At 55.2% G+C, this 20209-nt stretch overlaps 1 protein-coding gene and 1 long non-coding RNA gene across 7 annotated transcripts in view; one reads left to right on the top strand and one right to left on the bottom strand.

Moving 5' to 3' along the window:
• Positions 1–17574, bottom strand: part of LOC134729396 (uncharacterized) — a 32500-nt gene extending 14926 nt beyond the window's left edge. Inside the window, exon 1 of one of the 6 annotated variants that reach the window (XR_010110461.1) lies at positions 17492–17574. This is a non-coding gene — a long non-coding RNA (uncharacterized LOC134729396). Of the gene's footprint in view, positions 1–1025; positions 11260–13974; positions 15726–16543; positions 17393–17491 lie in introns of those variants that run through there. The other 5 variants (XR_010110460.1, XR_010110458.1, XR_010110462.1 and 2 more) reach the window with 5 other exon arrangements.
• LOC100971139 (putative 3-phosphoinositide-dependent protein kinase 2) overlaps positions 1–19998 on the top strand; it is a 64343-nt gene extending 44345 nt beyond the window's left edge. The window contains 6 exon segments of the mRNA XM_063598239.1: positions 5312–5387; positions 9150–9218; positions 9462–9558; positions 11258–11431; positions 12801–12986; positions 18855–19998. Of these exon segments, the coding sequence (XP_063454309.1) occupies positions 5312–5387; positions 9150–9218; positions 9462–9558; positions 11258–11431; positions 12801–12971 (587 nt within the window). The 3' untranslated portion in view covers positions 12972–12986; positions 18855–19998.
• Positions 19999–20209: the final 211 nt, after the last annotated feature.

Here is a 20209-nt window from a genome sequence, read left to right as displayed (position 1 = left end):
TCCCATCTCCCCGCCTCACCAAAAAAAAAAAAAAAAACCGGGTGACTCCAGGCCGGGCGCGGTGGCTCACGCCTGTAATCTCAGCACTTTGGGAAGCTGAAGCGGGCAGACCACTTGAGGTCAGGAGTTCGCGACTAGCTGCCCATCTCTAGTAAAAATACAAAAATTAGCCAGGCATGGTGGTGTGCGCCTGTAATCCCAGCTATTTGGAGTGGGGGCTGAGGCAGGAGACTCACCTGAACCTGGGAGACGGAGGTTACAGTGAGGCGAGATCGCACCACTGGGCTCCAGCCTGGGCGACGGAGTGAGACTCCATCTCAAAAAAAAAGTTCACTCCGAATGCATTAGAGGTCTGAATGTAAGGGCGAAGACTATGACACTCTTAGAAGAAATTATAGGATTAAATGTGACAATTGGGTTAGGCAGTGTTTTCTTAGATACACTGCCAAAAGCATAAGCAACCAAGAAAAGGATGAGTTAGATTTATATCAAGTTTAAGCACTTTTGTGCTTCAAGTGATATCACGAAAGTGAAGAGACCCACCAAACAGGAGACACGATCTGCTAATCATCTACCTGATACGGGACTTGTATCCAGAATGTAAGGAACTCAGAGGGAGAAAAAAAAAATAAAGCACGGAACAAAGGGTATGAGTAGACATTTTTCCAAGGGAGAGATACACAAATGGCCCATAAGCACATGCAAAGTTCCTCAACATTATTAGTCATTAGGAAAATGCAAATCAAAACCACAGGGTGATACTACCTCACACCCACCAGGAGGGCTGTGATGAGAAGACAGATAATAACAAACGTTAGCAAGGATGTAGGGGACTGGAACCCACGTATGCCGTGGGTGGGAATGCCAGAAAGTACAGCCACTTTGGAAAACAGGCTGGCAGCTCCTCAGAAGGAAACAGAATTACCATATGACCCTGCAGTCCCACTCCTAGGTATGAACCCACAAGAAATGAAAACACACATTCAGACAAAAACAGGTGCTAGAATGCCCGTAGCATCACTCACAGTAGCCAAAAGGTGGAAACGACGCACGTGTCATCAAATGAGTGGATGAACGAGTGGCGTGTCCACACAACGGGGGAATCTTCTCCAGCCCTAAGGAGGGATGAGGCGCCCATGCACGCTGCCATGCAGATGGGCCTTGAAAACACTGCCCTCAGTGAAAGCCTGCCGGGATCTGAGAAGGGATGGCATTGAGTCTAGAGACGAGCTTCCAAGGCGTTACCATTGTTAACCCATGTTAAGTCTTCTGAGCCATCACTGTGGGCTGTCTTTCTGTTTATTTAGATCTTTCTTTCAAAAACACTTTGTAGTTTTCAGAGTATAAGCTTTATGCGTCTTTTGTGACATTTATTCTTGTTTTTAATGTTATTCTAAATAGAGTTATTGGCCGGGCACGGTGGCTCACACATGTAATCCCAGCACTTTGGGAGGCCAGGGTGGGTGGATCACCTAAGGTCAGGAGTCAGAGACCAGTTGAGGTGGGAGGATTGCTTGAACCCGGGAGGCGGAGGAGGTTGCAGTAAGCTGACCTCAGACCGCTGCACTCCAGCCTGGGCAACAGAGCGAGACTTTGTCTCGGGAAGAAAAAAAAAAAATAGAGTTGTGAATTTTCTTCCCTTTTTTTTCCTTTTTCTGTTTTTGTTTTTTTGTTTTTTTTTGTTTTGTTTTTTTTTTGAGACGGAATTTCGCTCTTGTTGCCCAAGCTGGAGTGCGGTGGCGCGATCTCGGCTCACTGCAACCTCCGCCTCCCGGGTTCAAGCGATTCTCCTGCCTCAGCCTCCCGAGTAGCTGGGATTACAGGCGCCCACCACCATGCCCGGCTCATTTTTTGTGTTTTTAGTAGAAACGGGGTTTCACCACGTTTATGGATAACATGGTCTTGAACTCCTGACCGCAGGTGATCCGCCTGCCTCGGCCTCCCAGAGTGCTGGGATTGTGAATTTCATTTCTGGGTTGCTCCTGGAAATTGTGCGGAAATGCAGTTGGTTTTTCCTGCCCCACACCCTGCCGAGCTCTCGTTAGTGGTAATAGCTTCTCAGTGGAGTCCGCAGGACTTTGTGCACACAGGATCCTGTCATCTGTGATTCGAGCTAGTTTTATTTGTTCCCTTTCAACCTGGCTGCCTTTTGTCTTCTTCCCTAATTGTCCTGGCTGAGACCTCTAGTTCGGTGTTGGCTGGATGTGGTGAGCCGGGCGCCCTGGTCTTGGGGAGAGCGTGCAGTTTTTGACCCTCGAGCATGATGTTGGCCGTAGGCCGTGCGTGCCCTTTGTCAGACCCTGGGCCCTCCCTTCTGTGCCTCGGCTATTCCATATTTTTGTCCTGTAGAGGTGGGGAATTTTTGTTAACTGCATTTTCTGCATCTGTCGAGATGATCCTGTGTTTTCCTTAGTGCTTTATTCTAATGAGATGTAATGCATTGCTTTTTGTATTTTGAACCAACCTTGCAGTGTGTCATACATCCTCTTGGTCATGGTGCCTAGTCCTTTTTAGACGTTGCTGCATTTGGTTTGCTGGTGTTTCGTCGAAAGGGTAGTCACGTTTTGTGGAGCGTTTTTCTGTGCTTCTTTGTGGGTCTATGGATAAGATGGCAGCCGGCACCCTTGGCTTTGAAGAGAGTGTGGGTGTCTCGTGAGCTCAGGATCACTTCTTCAGGTCGTCCCTCCCACTGCCCCTCCAAGTATGACTGGCAGATCTGGGGGACTATGGGTGGTCCGTGGAGTTTCTTTGATGAGGGTGGAGACAACAACCCAGCCGAGACCCCACTGTCTCTTTCCCCAGCGTCGGTAGTCCCGTGGCATGTGGGGGCAGCAGCAGCCAGTGCGGGGCTCTGGGCCTGAGTTTCCAGCAGCTGGAGGGGCGTGAGCTTTGGCCAGTCTCTGAGCTCCCAGGGAGAAGTAACTAGGTGGTCTCTGAGGTTTCCTAACGCTGTGTCTGGGACTCTGAGCTCGGATGTCACAGATAGAAGTCAGGGGATCTGTGAGGCTGGATAGGAGGAAATTACTAATTTTCACTAACCTTTCAGCAAAGCGTACCATTTCCTTCCATTATGAACATAAGCAACAAACATCTGTCATCAGAAGTCACAGGTGTTCCCATGTCCTGCCGCAGGGGTCCCGTCACGGTAGTGACGCCATGCCAGTTGTGCCGAGCACCGCTGCCGGGTTCCTGCGGCGTGACCTGCTGCTGTGTCTTGAAAGTCACATAGTACTACATCACAGATCCATTCCTTCAATAATTTGATATGTGTATTGGATTATAATTGCTTTCTCCTACAGTCCCGTGTATTTCATGCATTTGGAACATTATTCCGAGGGTAGCCATCTTCTCCACGCTCTAGCGGCGCTGTCTGTCTCTGGATTAAACTAAGGACAGGTGTCCTTTTCCAAGGGGGTGAATTTGCATATGCCCAGAGGCTCGGAGTCCCACCTTTAGGAAGGTGTGGCAGAGGAATCGAGGGTGAGGGTGGGCAAGCCCTGAGGAAAGAAGGGAGAGTGGGAAGACCCTTGGGGAGCTAGGAGGAGCTGAGGTTGGAGAGGGCAGGGAGGGATTCCAGGAGATCCGAGCCCATAGCTCGCTTGCAGGAAGCTTAGAACAGCAGCAGCAGCAGCGAGGGTCCCGACAGCACGGCAGCTCACTATGTAGCGCTCATCCGAGAGACGGGGTGGGTGTTGGCCTCATGGACTTGCTCTGTGCACGCTGTGGCTGTTTAAAAGCACATACGGCTCCGTGTGCTGCACAACGACCTCAGTCATTTAATTATGCATTGTATACATCTCTCCAGAGGACAAAAACCTAGACTTTTTAATAATGGTATTTAAAAAAGTACAAGTCACAAAAGCAACACTCGATGATAGTAAAGAACAGAAACGCTGAATATATATGTAGGTGGAGCAAGTGGCGTCCCGTCCCGCCAGCAGACGCGGCCCTCGTCGCTGTGCCACGCCGGACCCTGAAGGACAGAGCATGGAGAGGGAGCTGCAGGGTCGGGGAGGCAAACATCTTTGTGACTTCTGATGCTCATTGGAAAGTTGCCCCCAGAAGCGACGCCATTTGACAGCCCCACCCTTAGCGCTGCGTCTGTCCCCTCAGATCCCTGCCAGCGCTATGTATTTTTATTCTTTTTTCCCTTTGCCAGTATGATAGGCTGTCATGTTTTAATTTGCATTTCTTTGATGCTTTGCAGGGTTGAATGGCTTCGTTTGTTTTTGGCTCTTGGTTTGGTTGTCTTTCCTCTAGGCCGACGGGCGGGGTGCGTGTTTGCGGATGTCCTTGGTGTTCTTGGCAGGATCACTGAGGGTCCTGGCAGGATGCAAATGCAGCCATGAAGTGTTTGTTTTTTGTTTATTATTTGAGACAGGGTCTGGCTCTATTGCCTAGGCTAGAGTACCGTGGGGCCATTGTGGCTGACTGTACCCTCAGCTTCCCGGGTTCAAGCGATCCTCCCTTCTCAGCCTCCCGAGTAGCTGAGACTAGAGGTGCACCACCATGCCTGGCTAATTCTTGAAATTCTTTCTAGACACGGAGTCTCACTATGTTGCTCAGACTGGTCTCAAACTCCTGGCCTCAAGCAGTCCTCCTGCCTTGGCCTCCCAAAGCAGTGGGACTGCAGGGGTGAGCCACCGCACCTGGGCAGTCATGAAGTCCGCAGAAAAGTCATTCACTGAAGGGACTGAGTCCCCGCAGCAGAGGCTGGGAGATTCTCTCAGCCTGGCTGGAGGAGGGCAGGTGGAAGGGACCACTCAGAAGCGGCCCACGGGCAGGGCCGGTGTGGACAGCAGCTGCGTGGTGGCCCTGGGCCAGCTCGTGCTGTGGCTCTGCTCCGTCACAGCTCCTCTGTGGAGGAAGGCCCTTGGGCTGGAGGCCTGAGTCTTGTTCCCTTTGTAGCGCCTCAGCTCCCAAGCTGTTTGTGATGGAAAGGAGGTTTTTCTGGCCTGCAACTGTTTATTGTGTGCCTGGGCACGTTTGGATACCCCAGGTCCTGCAGTGAGCCAGCCAGCGCCGTGTCCTCACGCCCTCCGTTGAGCGGGCGCCACCGGCAGAATGTGCTGGCCGTTTGTGTGCAGCTCACTGTCCAGGCGCGTGTCGGGTGGGAGCGCCAGGGTGCAGGGCGCCGGTGTCCAGGGGTCAGGCAGGCGTCTTTGAGCCGGTGAGCCATGAACCAGCCCCGGTGCGCCCTGGACAGGTCTGGCTCCTGGGGGTGCATGGTCCGCCATGTGCGACACCCACCGCGCAGCCCTTGATTGTCACAGATCGTGAGTCCGAGTGTGACCTTCTCTCTCCTCTGCAGCCAGGGCCAACTCATTCGTGGGAACAGCGCAGTACGTTTCTCCAGAGCTGCTCACGGAGAAGTCCGCCTGTAAGAGGTAACCACTTTCATCTAAGCCGTACTTCCCTTTTCTTTAACACAGAAATTAATATTTGAGAGAGTGAATTTGGTGGCCTTTAAGTAGCTAAGCATACTTGGGAAGAAATTAGCATTTCGCATTTTAAGGTGTATTTTCCGTGGCGTACACACACGTGATGCGTTAGTGTTGTGTTCTAAGCTTCCTGGGTTTGCTGATGCTTTCTGGTTGCAGATTGAATCGTTTGGGTTTTTTTGGTTTTGTTTTTTTGTTTTTTGAGACGGAGTCTCGCTCTGTCTCCAGACTGGAGTGCAGTGGCACGATCTCTGCTCACTGCAACCTCCGCCTCCCGGGTTCAAGCAATTCTCCTGCCTCAGCCTCCCGAGTAGCTGGGACTACAGGCGCATGCCACCACGTCCAGCTAATTGTTGTATTTTTGGTAGAGACGGGGTTTCACCATGTTGGCTAGGATGGTCTCGATCTCTTGAGCTCGTAATCTGTCCGCCTCGGCCTTCCAAAGTGCTGGGGTTACAGGCGTGAGCGACCATGCCCAGCCTAATGGTTTCTTTGGGAAAAACTGAGTGAGGAAAGCGTGGCTGCCATGTGCACAGAGCCCAGGCTTCCTTGGTGCTGCCCCCAGTCGGGGTGGAGGGCAGGGAGCCCAGCCTTCGGGTTGCTCAGCCACACACCAGCTGCAGTGGGACAGCGTCCCGCAGAGCGCAGGGAGGCCCTGGAGGGTGCGGGTGTGGGAGGGAGGAGGCATCCAGCAGGCATGAGGGTCTTTGAGAGACACAGCTGGGTCTTGGTGGCAGCCACCGTAGTGAAAATGAAAAAAGTGCAGATGGTACAGGGGCTGCAGGGTCGGTGCGGGTCACGGAAGGGGAGGGCAGAGAAGCCCAGCCAGGGGACCACCGGCAGTGTTGGGGAGGATGTCCAGGGAGCTGACGGCAAGGGTTGGTGAGAAGTCTGAGGTGCTGTCTAGGGTGGCTGGGAGGCAGGTGGCAGGCTGAGAGGCAGCATCAGAGTCTAGAGTTTCAAGTCTAGGGAGCAGTTTTGTGGAATGAGGGTGGGGCTGGGGTTCCTCCTGCCCCGGGCCAGTCAAGTGCTGCTGAGGGCTGGGGTCAGCTTCGGCTGCTGGTGCTCTCGTGAGTCGACAGGACCACAGGAGTCCCATGCTGCCACTCTCCTGCTCCGCCAGGTTACAAGGGGCCGCCTTCCTGGATTGAAGTGAGCCACTCTGAGAGAATGAATGATTCTGGGGACGGCAGTTCTGGATTTCTGAGCTGGACAGCTTCAGGAAAAACTGTGGGAGGTGGGGCCGTGACACAAACGTGATGGGAGGGTGGAAAGGCTCTGAGCACTCACTCAGCGTCTCGGCCGTCTCCAGGCGTTTTCGGTTTTGTTGTTTTAACCTTTTTCAACCAGCAGATACTGAGTTGTCTTTTTATTATTATTCAATTCTTTTTTAAAATAGAGATGGGGTCTTGCTGTGTTGCCCGGTCTCGTCTTGAACTCCTAGGCTCAGGCGATCCTCCCATCTCGGCTTCCCAAAGTGCTGGGATTACAGGCGTGAGACATGGCGGCAGGCCAGATACTGAGTTCTTAGCATGGCCAGACACTGCTTTAGGTCAGAGCTTCCGAACTGGAGTGATTCTGCTCCCCAGGGGACACTTGGCCCTGTCTGGACAGTTTTAGTTGTCACAGCTGGAGCAGGGGTACGGCTGGCATCCAGCAGGGGAGGCGAGGATGAGCTGCTCAGCATCCCGCGACCCAGAGGACAGTCCCTCCCACGGGTGGTGGGGGCGGGGGGTGCGCGACGTACCCGGCTTTCAAAGTGCTTGTCGTCGCCACCTAAGAGCTAGCGTTTCCTTGTTTGTAGATTTTACTTTCAGGGCGGAGGGCCACTTTAGCATTGGTGCAGAGAGATCTCCAAGCTCTACGAATATACGCATAGGATCCTGCCCTCTGCGAAAAAGGAGGAATGTGTATTCACGTTTTCTCGTTTGCGCGTTTCAGGTTCTCTGGAGGGATAGACACTGAACGGATGATGGTAGATGTCTATGGGGTGAGGGAACAGGATTATGAGGAAGGCATTTCTGCATCTCTTTTTATGCTTTTGAATTTTTTAATCATGTGATATTAAACATAGTTAAGAACTTTTATTATAAAGAATTGAAAGAGGCCGGTCGTGGTGGCTCACGTCTGTAATCCCATTACTTTGGGAGGTTGAGGCTGGCAGATTGCTTGAGTCCAAGAGTTCGAGACCAGCATGGCCAACGTGGCGAGACCCTGTCTCTACTAAAAGTAACAAAAATTAGCTGGGCCTGGTGGCGAGCGCCTGTAGGCCCAGTTACTCAGGAGGCTGAGGCGGACGCAGAGGTTGCAGTGAGCCGAGATTGTGCCACTGCATTCCAGCCTAGGTGACAGAGTAAGACCCTGTCTCAAAAAAAAAAAAAAAAAGAGTAATTATGAAGAGTTCTTAGAAAATAAGTCTCCAAACCCACTTATAGTCAAAGATAATAATTGGGCATACAGGTATATGTCTTTCCAATCATTTTTTCTGTGCATCTTATAGCTGTTTGCGTCGCTTATATGCCATTCGAGTCACGTTGGACAAGCAGTTTTGAGCCCTGCATGATAATGTAATGGGCGCCTCCCCAGGTCATTGGAATGACTTGTGGGTGTCTTGATGAGTGTGTGGTTTTCTGTCGCATGAACAGATTGTGGTTCATGGGCCTGTTTCTGTACTGTTGTGCGTTGAAGGGGTTTCCATTGATTCACACACTGGCGTGTGTCTGATGCGCCACCCAACCTGCATGGGCAGGAGGAGGTCTCTTTGCCTGGGGTCGGGGTGGGGTTGTCCTGTTGTCCCTCTAGTGGGCGAGACGGGGTCTGCTGGGCTGAGTGAGGGGCCGCCCTGAATTCCTCGGTGTGGATTTCAGGAAGCCGCATGACTTGGTCTAAGTGAACGTTTATTTGATACACTTGATACATGTGTTTTCCAGAAGTGTAATACTGGCTTCCCCTTCCATTTTTGTATCGTATTAAAATATACGAAAATTCTAAAGTAAGTGTTTATGATAAAACATTCGATAATTCACAGAGGTGAAAAGCTACCCCCAGAATCCCTTTCTGCTTGAATTCCACACTCTGGAGAGGACCCCGTGAGGGTCCAGGCACAGCTCTGCCCCCGGCACCCCTCTTCTCTCTGCTGCTTCCACACTGAAAGGCGGAGGCTCTGCTGCCTGTTTTCTTTTGTTTCTCCCCATTTTAACTAAACACTAAAGAAAGTCAAGTGTGAACGTCGCGGTCATTCATTTCGCCTGTGCCGCACTTTCCTGCCCCGGCGAGCCCTCCGCCAGCACTGACCGGAGGTCGCTTCCTTCAGCTTTCTGGGTTGTCTCACTGGAACAGGGTCAGCCCCATTCCCTTCCATCCTGCCCCCTGCCTGGTCTGTAGCCACGTGGTGCCAGGAGTGAGCTCTGCTCTGCTTCAGGATGACAGGCGTGTGTGGACGTTGGTAAGCCCTGTTGGAAGCCGTGAAGCTTTGGGCACAGCTGAGCGACCGCCGGTGCCTGCCGCGTGCACACCCTCTGGGCCCAGGCCGCAGGGAGGCTTCTCCAGAGGGCGGGTTCCCCACCCTCACACCCAACTGGTCTGAAAGGATAGAAGCGCATTAGAGGTGAAACTGGGGCCGTGGAGACAGAGTGGGAAATGGACTGGGCTTGTCGCTTGTATTTTACACATGTCTTTGTTTGTTTGTTTGTTTCCCCTACCTTAAAGTTCAGACCTTTGGGCTCTTGGATGCATAATATACCAGCTTGTGGCAGGACTCCCACCATTCCGAGCTGGGTAAGGAGACGGCGTTGCCTGGGCCTTGGAGCCTGTTGGGGTGCACCCCACCGGCCGGCAGTCCCTCCCAGCCTCGAGGTGGGTGGGGAGGGCAGCACGTGGTGCCGTGCCCAGGTGGGGGGACTCTCGGCGTGCAGGGCCGGGGTGCGTTTGCCGTGCTGTGAGTCCGGGGCGCTCATCCCTGCATGTGGAGGCTTCTGGGACCCTGCCTGGGATGACTTTTTTTTTCTTAAATTTTTACAGAAACGAGTATCTTATATTTCAGAAGATCATTAAGTTGGAATATGACTTTCCAGAAAAATTCTTCCCTAAGGCAAGAGACCTCGTGGAGAAACTTTTGGTAAATATTGTGACTTTCCTTTTAGAAAGGTGATCCGGGACACCCTGAGTCCTCTGAACCTGCTTTCTGAGTGGCTTTCCTGGCGGCTCCCGTGTTCAGAAAAAATTGTGTTTTTTGGGTTAACAGTGAGTGTGGATCATTACACCTCGTCTCGCCAGACACATTGGCTCACGCCTGTCACCCCAGCACTTTGGGAGGCTGAGGCAGGTGGATCACCTGAGGTCAGGAGTTTGAGACTAGCCTGGCCTCTATGGTGAAACCCCGTCTCTAGTAAAAATATAAAAGTTAGCCGGGCATGGTGGCAGGCGCCTGCGATCTCAGCTACTTGGGAAGCTGAGGCAGGAGAATGGCGTGAACCCGGGAGGCGGAGTTTGCAGTGAGTCGAGATCGTACCACTGCACTCCAGCCTGGGCGACAGAGCGAGAGTCTCAAACAAACAAGCAAACAAACAAAACCCAAACGTTTTGAGTACTTATTGTGACTTCTCAGTATCTGCTGGAGAGTACCCCGTACTGTTCCCCGCCCCCCGCCCCCTCCATCCACCGCAGAGCAACTGGACGGGGAGGCAGGCCCTGGGATCCTGTGCCGTCTCTCAAGGCTCAGCCCCTTTCCTCGCACAGGTGAAAAGGAATCTCAGTCTCAAATCACAATGAACAGCAGCAAGGATTCTTTTACAGTGTATAGTTAAAAATCCTAAAACAAGAAACACTGAGTAATTAACAAAGGGAGCGAATCATCACTGGGACCAGCACGCTCCCGCGCTTGTGGAGTGGGTGTCGCTGGGACCCTCGAAGGCCGCAGAGCTGTCTCCTCCAGGGACTGATCAAGCCCACACCCCAGCCCAGGGGAAAGAGGTGAGACAGGTTGGGAGAAGCCAGTGGCTGTGGAGCCTAGTGATCCCGGGGCCACCTGCAGGGGCAGGACTGAGCCCGCTCCCAGAATCGTCGTAAGGAGGGACGTCCAGGGCCAAAAGCACAGGAAGGTCAGGAGACTTCTGTTTCTAGAATATAAACTGATACACCTTTCCCAGGCTAACCTCTCTCCTCTGTTTTACCTGGGCTGGTCGTTCAAATTTTCATGTAGCTGACTCTAAAGCTGAAATGTACAGATGTCACGAACTAGGGTCTGCAGCCATCTGCGCTGTCATAACCCCAGTCGCTCCAGCACCAGTAACTTAAAATGCTGTGCAGTGTTGAGCAAATGCTAAATGGTACAGTAATTTCCGTTGATTTTTAAATTTTAGTTTCTTTTATTATTCCTGCTACAGTCATTTCCTGTCAAGAATCAGGCACTTGGAAATGGAAAGGGACTTATGATGAGATGAGATACATTTTTTTTTTTTTGGAGGTGGAGTTTTGCTCTCGTCGCACAGGCTGGAGTGCCATGGTGCGATCGTGGCTCACCGCAAATTCTGCCTCCCGGGTTCAAGCGATTCTCCTCCCTCAGCCTCCCGAGTAGCTGGGATTATAGGCGTGCACCACCACGCCCAGCTGATTTTTATATTTTTAGTAGAGACGGGTTGTCACCATGTTGGCCGGGATGGTTTCGAACTCCTGACCTCAGGTGATCTGCCCGCCTCAGCCTCCCAAAGTGCTGGGATGACAGGCGTGAGCCACCGTGCCCGGCTACCAGGTTTGGGTTTCTTTGGTCAGAATCACGTTTTCCCCCTGGCAGTGACTTGTCTTGATTGTTACTTAAGGTTTTAGATGCCACAAAGCGGTTAGGCTGTGAGGAAATGGAAGGGTACGGACCTCTTAAAGCACACCCGTTCTTCGAGTCCGTCACGTGGGAGAACCTGCACCAGCAGACGCCTCCGAAGCTCACCGCTTACCTGCTGGCTATGTCGGAAGACGACGAGGACTGCTATGGCAATGTAAGCTGGCCAGGATGGCGGGCGAGGCGGGTGGCACTGGGTCCTCCGTGCACTGGGCTTCATGCCCGTGTGCCAGACCCACGTGTGATTTGTAGCCGAAAGGGGAGGGTGTCTGTGCCACTGCGTCAGGCCTGCTGATGGTTGTAGTCTTTGCTGCCGTGAGGCAGTGGCGGGTGAGGTGCTGGGTGGGTCATGTTCTCGTCATTTCCGTGGCCGTGGACAGGCTAGTGAGTTTCCACCCAGAGGGTGCCGCTAGAACCGGACACTGAGCACCCCCGGCACTGGCCCCGGGGTCCCACGTACGGGGCCTCCTGCCCGGCCTGTCGCATCTGCGCTTGGCTTGGTGCTTGTACAACTGTGTGTCCAAGATGCTCCAGAACACTGCCTGTCTTTCCACAGAAACGCCCGAGTGTTGTGTGCTTGAACTTTTGGGACGTGGTGTTGGTGGGGACACTGGTACCTTCTGCTTCAGTGCTGAGTAGGCTCTGAGGCTGCTGGTCTCCCAGCTTGACCACAGCCATGGGGTCTTCAGCACGCTTGGCTCTTTAAGCTTCTCGTAGAGAGCGTGGACCGTGTGCCCAAGGGACCGAGGGTGTTGTGAGAGGCAGGCATGTCGCCCAGTTCAGCCTTGTTTCCTCTGCGTTCCTCTTGCCACCTCCCCCGTGACCCCCTCGTACTTAAGTACTGTTATCATGCGATCCGTTTTTCTGGTTTGACTTCTGTCTCCATGGCTTATTCTAACTGGCACCGTGTACGGAGTTCCACTTTCCATGACTGAGGAAGTCCAGATTTTATTTATTTGTTTTGAGACAGGGTCTTGGTGTGTAGCTCAGGCTGGAGTGTAGTGGCGCGATCTTGGCTCACTGCAACCTCTGCCGCTGTGGGTTCAAGCGATTCTCCTGTCTCGCCCTCCCGACTAGCGGGAACTGCAGGTGCGCGCCACCATGCCTGGCTAATTTTTGTATTTTTAGTAGAGACAGGGTTTCGCCATGTTGGCCAGGCTGGTGTGGAACTCCTGACCTCAAGTGATCTACCCGCCTCGGCCTCCCAAACTGCTGGAGTTTTAGGCATGAGTTACTGCACCCAGCTGGGAATTCTAGATTTTATCTAAAAGTCATCCACAGCTAAATTTCTGCTAGTGTCAGTTTCCCAACGCCCCTACCATGCCCCTGCTGCGTAATGCCCCTCATCCTCCCGACATCCTTTGAGCCCAAACTCTAAGGGAGCCAGGCTTGGGGAGCAGAGTCTGTGCTGCCTGACGTGGCCACCTGAAGCATTTAGGGACTGCAAACCTCCCTTAAGAGCCTTAAGCGCAGATTCCACAGGTCCTGCCTCAGGGCTTCCTCATGGGTGGTCTTCATTCCTCCAGGATCCCAGAGGAACCCACATATGGGACATGGCAGCTCAGGACAACACCCAGCCACCTACGTGGGACAGGGCCACGCAGGATAGAGACAAGGAGACGAGGGCCTCAGAGACACAGGCTTCCCGGCCCCGCATGGGTCCCGCACAGCCCCCTTCTCCAGCACCGAGGACGTGAGTGGCTGCCTCAGAGGTGGGTTAAAGGTGAGCCTGGGTGGCAGGGCCTTGGTCTGTGTCTAGCGCCTGTTTCTGAGCCAATCCCACTAGGGGCAGACTGAGATAATACGAAGCCTCGACTCGAGCGGCTCCACGACAGAACACAAGCGGCTGCCCAGAGAGAGTACATGTGAAAGACATTCCCTGCCAAAGAGACAGGAGTGGGCATCATGGCTCACAGCCTCAGAGCAGGGCCAGGGCTGGGCCACAGCCCCCGTCACTCCACACCCCGCGTGAACTCGGAGGAGGCAGGCAGATGCCGAGGCCCACAGGCCCAGAACAGAAACGGAGTCAGACGTTGCCCAGTGCAGACCGATGCGCAGACACGGACCTGGGGGAGCAGGGCCACACCCGCACGCAGGTACCCAGAAACCCTCAGCCTTCACGGCGAGGCCTCGGGCTGTTCTGAGCCAAGCCAGCACCGCAGCACACAGGCAGGCCAGCCTGGGCCCAACGCGTGTGGGCGCCGTCCCTGCACCACGACCACTCAGAATGGAACACGGCAGCTGGCAGCAGCAAGCACAGTCCAGGTGATGGCACAGAGACATTCACCACCCTTGGGCTGTCCTTGAGGGAGAGCAGGCCAGGGAACCAGGCCATGAGGCACACCAAGGGCATCACCAGGCATGTGCCTCACACACCTGCTCAGACCACCTCAGTCACAGCAGGGAGGAGCCCCTCACACCCCTTGTGTCGCCAGCCAGAGCCTGGACAGAGGGAGCCCTCCAAGGAGCTGCAGCCAGGGAGGACCCCACACCCACAGGGTCCCCAGGCCTCCCTGTCCGGCAGCTGCACCGCTGCCCGTGGCCGCAGCACCAGAACTTCGGCCCCAGCTTCAGAGTACAGGGCCTGCTCCTCCCTGGGGCCCCAGGCTGCAGGCATCTGTGTCTTAAGTGGAGCCCTTGGCACCTTTGTCGGGCCCTTGCCCCCAAAGCTAAGGCACCTGTGCCCAAAACTCGGCTTACTTTCCTCCGCGAGGTCTCTGTTAATCACCAGCTTGCCGTGTCTCAGGTAGTTCAGCACAGGCCCAAAGTAGGTGGGGTCTCTGTCGATTAAATAGGCGCCTGTTTCATCTTAAAGAGAGCAGAGCACGGTGAGTCCTCCGTGAGAAGCCGAAGGTTCCTGCAGGTCCACCAAGGCCCGGCCACCTCAGGAGGCTTCAGAGGCACCAGGTTACCCAGGCCTCTCCCCAACAGACCTGAGCCTGTGGCATCTCAGGAAACCCCTGACGGTGTGGCCACGTCCTGCCGCCTGCAGCCTAACCCTGACCAGCCACCACCCCAGGTCTAAGTGAGTTTAAGTCTCTGTATGGAGACAGCCTGGCTCTGCGTACTCCAAGGTGAGCCCACTGTGCCCTGGACCTCTGTCCTCACAACTGCAAGACCTCTAGGAAAACACACACGAAAACCTCACCCAGAGATGCCCTCGCGGGCAGGGCAGGGGTCTAGGGCTCAGCCTCAGAAGGACACCTCTGATGGCCACCAGCCTGGGCCTGCCCTCCTTGTGCCCGGGTCCTCCCCAGCCTACATGCAGGAATGGGGGGTCAGGGTGACAGGGGCTTCCTGCCAGGGGTGGAGAGGGCACCTTTCAGCAGGGGCGGCTGCCCAACAGGCCGGGAGCCAGCAGCGAGGGAGGCCACAGTGACCTGCACTCAACAGCATCCGGGGCTTTCCCCAAGATCATCACTCACCTCACAGAGCCCTCGCCCCGGCTCAGCGCTCACAGAGGCCGAGATGTTTACAAAACACACCCCTTGGAAGGTGTCCTCACGCACCTGGGTGGAGGGACCCCTGAGAGGCACTGCCCCTGCTGCTACCACGGCCACTTCAATGTAGGCAGATGCCCTCTGAGGCCCGGGGTGCCCCACACATCACACCTTGCAGCCCCTTCCACAAAGCACAAGAGGCCCAGTGGCCCGGCTGTGAACACAGGACGGGGGCTCAGACGCCCCAGGCCGCCCCCATGGGGGAGACGGAAGAGGCAGTTTGTCTTGTCGGCTACACATCTGACGGGGGGACTGCGAAGCTGGCACAGCCTGTCTTCTACACAGACTCAGACCTTCGGTGTGGCTCTGCTGGGGCAGCTCCCACCTCCCCCCACATGCCTGCAAGGGTCCTGCTCCCACCTGCGAGCCACTCCCACAGGGGCTGGTGCCTGCGGGCACCCTGGAGGCCGGGGAGCTGAGGCCTCTGTTCAGAAACACCGGCAACCTCCCTGGCAAGGCCCAGGGCCAAGCGCTGGAGAGAAGCAACCCCACACCCCATTCGGAGCAGGAGCAGCCCCCTCACCAGATGGTGGCTCCTGTGGGGCCATGGGCAGGTGCTGGCCACGGGAATGCCAGGCTCACAGATATGGGGAGGCCGAAGGTGTCTCCACCACAAAGCACGGGGCCACGCTAGGACCCTATTTTCATCCATGGACAAATTCTGCCATTTGGGTGCTAAGACCTAGTGGTCTCAAGAGATTTTCCCAAAGTCCACCACCGCAAACCTGCAACAACCTGCTCTCTTTAGATCACAGGGACTAAACTGAGTTTTGTGGCTGAGATAAAATCAATTAGGGCTCCGGGCACGGGGGTGCTAGACCCGGAGCCTCGGTGGCCCCCCTACTCCTTAGGGTGACCCCCCTACTCCTTAGGGTGACCCCAGCTCCACACAGACCTGACCCCATCCTCCTTCCCCACCCTCCCCCGGAACACTCCAGCCAGAGCTGCCCACCCCACAGGCCCTGCCTCCTGGGCTTGCCCCTGCCTTTCCCCAGCCCTCCAGACTCCACAGCTCTCAAGCAAGGGCCAGGGCCATAGGGCCAGCTCCCGGGAAGAGGACGCTGGGTGGTCCCGCACAACTGCTAAAAAATGGACACCATTTCCCACAAAGGGGCCCAAGTCTGGCAAGGCGGCCAGTGCTGCCACCCGAGTCCAGGGTTCCTCCCTGCCCCACCCCCATACAGAGAGAATGCTGGCCGCGTGACGTCCGCACACCGCTCAGCTCAGGAATTATTCATGGCTCACTGCTACCTCGACAGACCGCTGGCAGGAGGTCAGGAAAGATCAGATAGGGTGGAGGCTCGCCTCTGCCCAGGACAACCCCAGAGACCCCCTCTGTCAGCCATGGAGGCCTCCAGGCCTGGCCTCAGTGGTCAGACTGCAGGCTCACGGCCAGGCCACCCCAAGCCTCAGTTTCTTTACGAGCAAAAGGTGGGGGAGACCAGCTCATGTAGCTTGGGGCCGCCATGAGTGCCAGGGCACCCAACCTGTGGCAGGACCTGGGCACTGAGCCGTGACCTCTTGGCCAAGACAACCCCACCATGTGCTTCTCGGGCCCTGGGCCGATGCAAGAGGAGAAGAAAGCGTGCTGGGCGCCCCCAGACAACCAGGGCAGCCCCAGCCCTGCAACTGGAAGGACGGAGGCAGGAGGGAAGGAGGGCGGGCCGAGGACAGCCATCAGTTAAAACCACACGGCGGGACAGAGGAACAGGCCTGAGGACGCAGCAGGGTACTGGGTGTACTGGCAGTGGGCTTGGTGCTGCTCTCACCACTGTGCTCTTTTTCAGGCTTTCAGTGGGTGATTTCCACATCCACAGTAAGTGCTGGGGTCTGAAACCAACACTCTTGAATCCCACCAGGGTTCAGGTCTCACTGAGGCCTGACTCGCATCCATATACATGCAGGGTCTCGGTGCTCTGAGCTCGGGTGAGCCACGTGCTCCAGATTGGCCTAGTGCGTGCAGGGTCTACTCGTGGCACCAGCCCAGTCCCAGACAGTGCCCAGCTCAGGCGCAAGGGCCTTGGCAGCTCACTGCTTGTGTCAGGGATGTGGCTCAATAGCCTCCACCCTGATGCCGAAACAAAAATATGGAACATGGGGAGTACAAAAACATAAAAAATTCAGGATATACTCCTAGGCTCACGGAGACAAAGGGAGCAAGGTCACCTCACGGGTGTTCAGAACAGCACCTGAGCCGACCCAGGTAAGGCCCCTGTGCTGCCCACAAGGCCATCAGCAGTACCTGCCCAAGGAGGGAAAGATGCCCCAGCCCGGTCATGCCTCTAAGATGGGTGAGGAGAGGTGGCCAGGAAGCTGGCGAGATGCTGCGGGCCGGGCGTGGGGGTGCTCTTCTTCCCGCGGGCGGTGGGGGTGCTCTTCTTCCCGTGGGTGGGCCGTGGGGGTGCTCTTTCTCTTCTTCCTGGCTTTCCCGTGTGTCCCACGGCTTACACAACCAGCACAGTCTCCGCTCGATTCTCGCGAAGGTTCGTGGTGGTTTTTTTTTTTGTAAGACAGCCCTAATTGGCTGGGTGTGGTGGCTCACACCTGTAATCCCAGCACTTTGGGAGGCCAAGGTGGGCAGATCACGAGGTCAGGAGTTTGAGACCTGCCTGGCCAACATGGTGAAACCGCCTCTACTAAAAATATAAAACTTAGCTGTGTGTGGTGGTGCGTGCCTGTAATCCCAGCTACTCAGGAGGCTGAAGGAGGAGACTCACTTGAACCCGGGTGGCATAGGTTGTGGTGAGCCAAGATTGTGCCATTGCACTCCAGCTTGGGCAACAAGAACAAAACTCCGTCTGAAAAAAAAGCCATAATTAAGACTTTTCTTAGCAAGTCATCTCCCTTATCTTCCCCGCACCTTGCTGAACCGGCATCTGACCTGCTTGGGGCCGGGCCCAAGCTGGTATTGGGTGGGCCCAGCAGGCTGGGTTGACCCACCCATCTCCAGGGGTCACAGCCTTCACCCGGAGCCACCCGCCGCAGGCCAGGCAGGCCGGTTTCCAAACCATAGAGGAGAAGAGGGATCCTGGCCACACCAAGAGCAGCAGCCAAGGTTGTCTCCTGGAGAGGAGCACACGGGAGGCAGCGCCAAGCCAGGGCACACACAGTCTCAGGAGGTGGAAGAAGATCCCACAGATAGAGCTGGCTGCCCCCTCCCCAAGTCCACAGGACAAACACAGAGGGATGTCTGTTTAGGAGAGCAGCGCTCAGAGAAGGCTGGTGAGAAGCCTGCCCACTCTGCTCATGTCACCAGACTCCGGCTGCAGCCCTCTACCCCCCATGGTGTCACCCAGCAAGCAAAGCACCGGGGGCAACGTGGGGGCACCCCAGCCCCTGAGGAACAGGTCCCTAATGCAACCACCAGCCTTGAAAATGGCAGTGAAAGGCTGGGCACAGTGGCTTACGCCTGTGATCCCAGCACTTTGGGAGGCCAAGGCAGGCGGATTACCTCAGGTGAGGAGTTCAACACCAGCCTGACCAACATGGCAAAACCCTGTCTCTACTAAAAATACACAAATTAGCCAGGCATGGTGGAGGGTGCCTCTAATCCCAGCTACTAGGGAGGCTGAGGCAGGAGAATCACTTGAACCTGAGAGCCCCGTTGCAGTGAGCCAAAATTGTGCATTACACTCCAGCCTGGGCGATAGAGTGAGGCTCTGTCTCAAAAAAAAAGAAAACGGCAGTGAGGAATGAGGGTGGAGACTGCCAGGCTCTCACGCCAGATTCTGAACCCAACATAACCCTGCTGCTGCCTGCCCCCCCACAGCTCCCAGAGCTCTGCAAAGAGGGTCAGCCCTGCGGCTCTCAGTCATTCCCGGTGCTCGGAGACACGTGCCACCACAGGGGAACGAAATCAAGAGGGTGCAGTGCCCTGAGCCAATCCAGGAGATAAACTCTGTCAAATTGCCCCAAGAAATCTAGACGCGAAGGCATAGAATTTCCTGTGCACCAACATTTGCAATCAACCTAATTAGAAATACTTAGTTTTTACTCTGAAATTATCCATTTCAAGTGACTGTTTCAATTTCGCACACAAAACCTTCACCTCTACTCTCTCTTCTGTTTTGTTTTATGCAGCTGTGGCGTATCTTTGGCCCACAAGAGGACTTTGATGTCACCAATTACTAATGGGGAAACTGAGGCCAGAGACCAAGGAGGCTTGTCCAAGGCAGCCAGATTCGGAGAGCAGGGTGGGGCCCCTGTGCCCTGGTCGCCAGGCCTGCTGCCTCCCCACCACCCTTCCCTTCCATTGCTTCTCGGCCTCACCCAGCATAGAAACTGGAATTTGGGAGGTCCGTGCCCCCACACATGACTCAAAGCTTAGTGAGAAGCAGACGTGTGTGGACTCACAACCTGGCCCCTCACACGAGGTCCTGCGGCTTCTCGGGGAAGAAACATGCTTCAGGTGAACCACGGGGGGTCTTGCCAAGCCGAGGTCGCTGCAGAGAGTCCTGCTCTGCTCGGCAGGAACTGGAGCCCTCTCAGGAGCAGGGGTCTCAGGTTTCTTGCAAGAAAACTCGGGGGCTGCCCAGGAAGCCCTGCCCTCCCCACAGTGCAGGGTCCAGTGCCCAGAGGGGGAGACCCACTCTGCGGGGGCCTGTCCTGCTAGGGTCAGCCAGAGCTCTGGGTGGCAGCAGGGGGACTGGCAGGGCGAGCCACTCCTGGCCATACATGCTGCCTTCAGGGACCTCCGGTGCATCATCCGAGGCTGACAGGGCTGGGTGTGGCCAGAGGTCGACATTAACAGAAATTAAGTGCGGCTGTGGGAGGGGAAAAGCGTTCTTAGCATACCCTTTCTAAAAGTAAAGTACACTCACACCTGTAATCCCAGCACTTTGGGAGGCCGAGGTGGGCAGATCACCGGAGGTCAGGAGTTCGAGACCAGCCTGGCCAACATGGAGAAACCCCATCTCTACAGAAAATACAAAAATCAGCCAGACATGATGGCTTGTGCCTGTAATCCCAGTTACTTGGGAGGCTGAGGCAAGAGAATCTCTTGAACCCAGGCGGCAGAGGTTGCAGTGAGCCGAGATAGAGGCGGGATAGAGCGAGACTCTGTCTCAAATATTTAAAAACAAAAACCAAGTACAGGCCGGGTGCGGTGGCTCACGCCTGTAATCCCAGCACTTTGGGAGGCCAAGACAGGTGGATCAGGAGATCAGGAGATCGAGACCATCCTGGTTAACACGGTGAAACCCCGTCTCTACTAAAAATACAAAAAGATTAGCCGGGCGTGGTAGCGGGTGCCTGTAGTCCCAGCTACTCAGGAAGCTTAGGCAGGAGAATGATGTCAACCCAGGAGGCGGAGCTTGCAGTGAGCTAAGATCGCGCCACTGCACTCCAGCCTGGGAAACAGAGTGAGACTCCGTCTCAAAAAAAAAAACAAGTACAAACATGAAGACCTCCAGGCACAGCCTCTCCTGACTGCACTG

The sequence above is a fragment of the Pan paniscus genome, chromosome 18 (genome assembly GCF_029289425.2).
Source record: "Pan paniscus chromosome 18, NHGRI_mPanPan1-v2.0_pri, whole genome shotgun sequence".
Taxonomy (NCBI): Eukaryota; Metazoa; Chordata; class Mammalia; order Primates; family Hominidae; genus Pan; species Pan paniscus.
The sequence above is the reverse complement of the archived record's forward strand: the minus strand, read 5'-3'. Positions and strand labels throughout refer to the sequence as shown.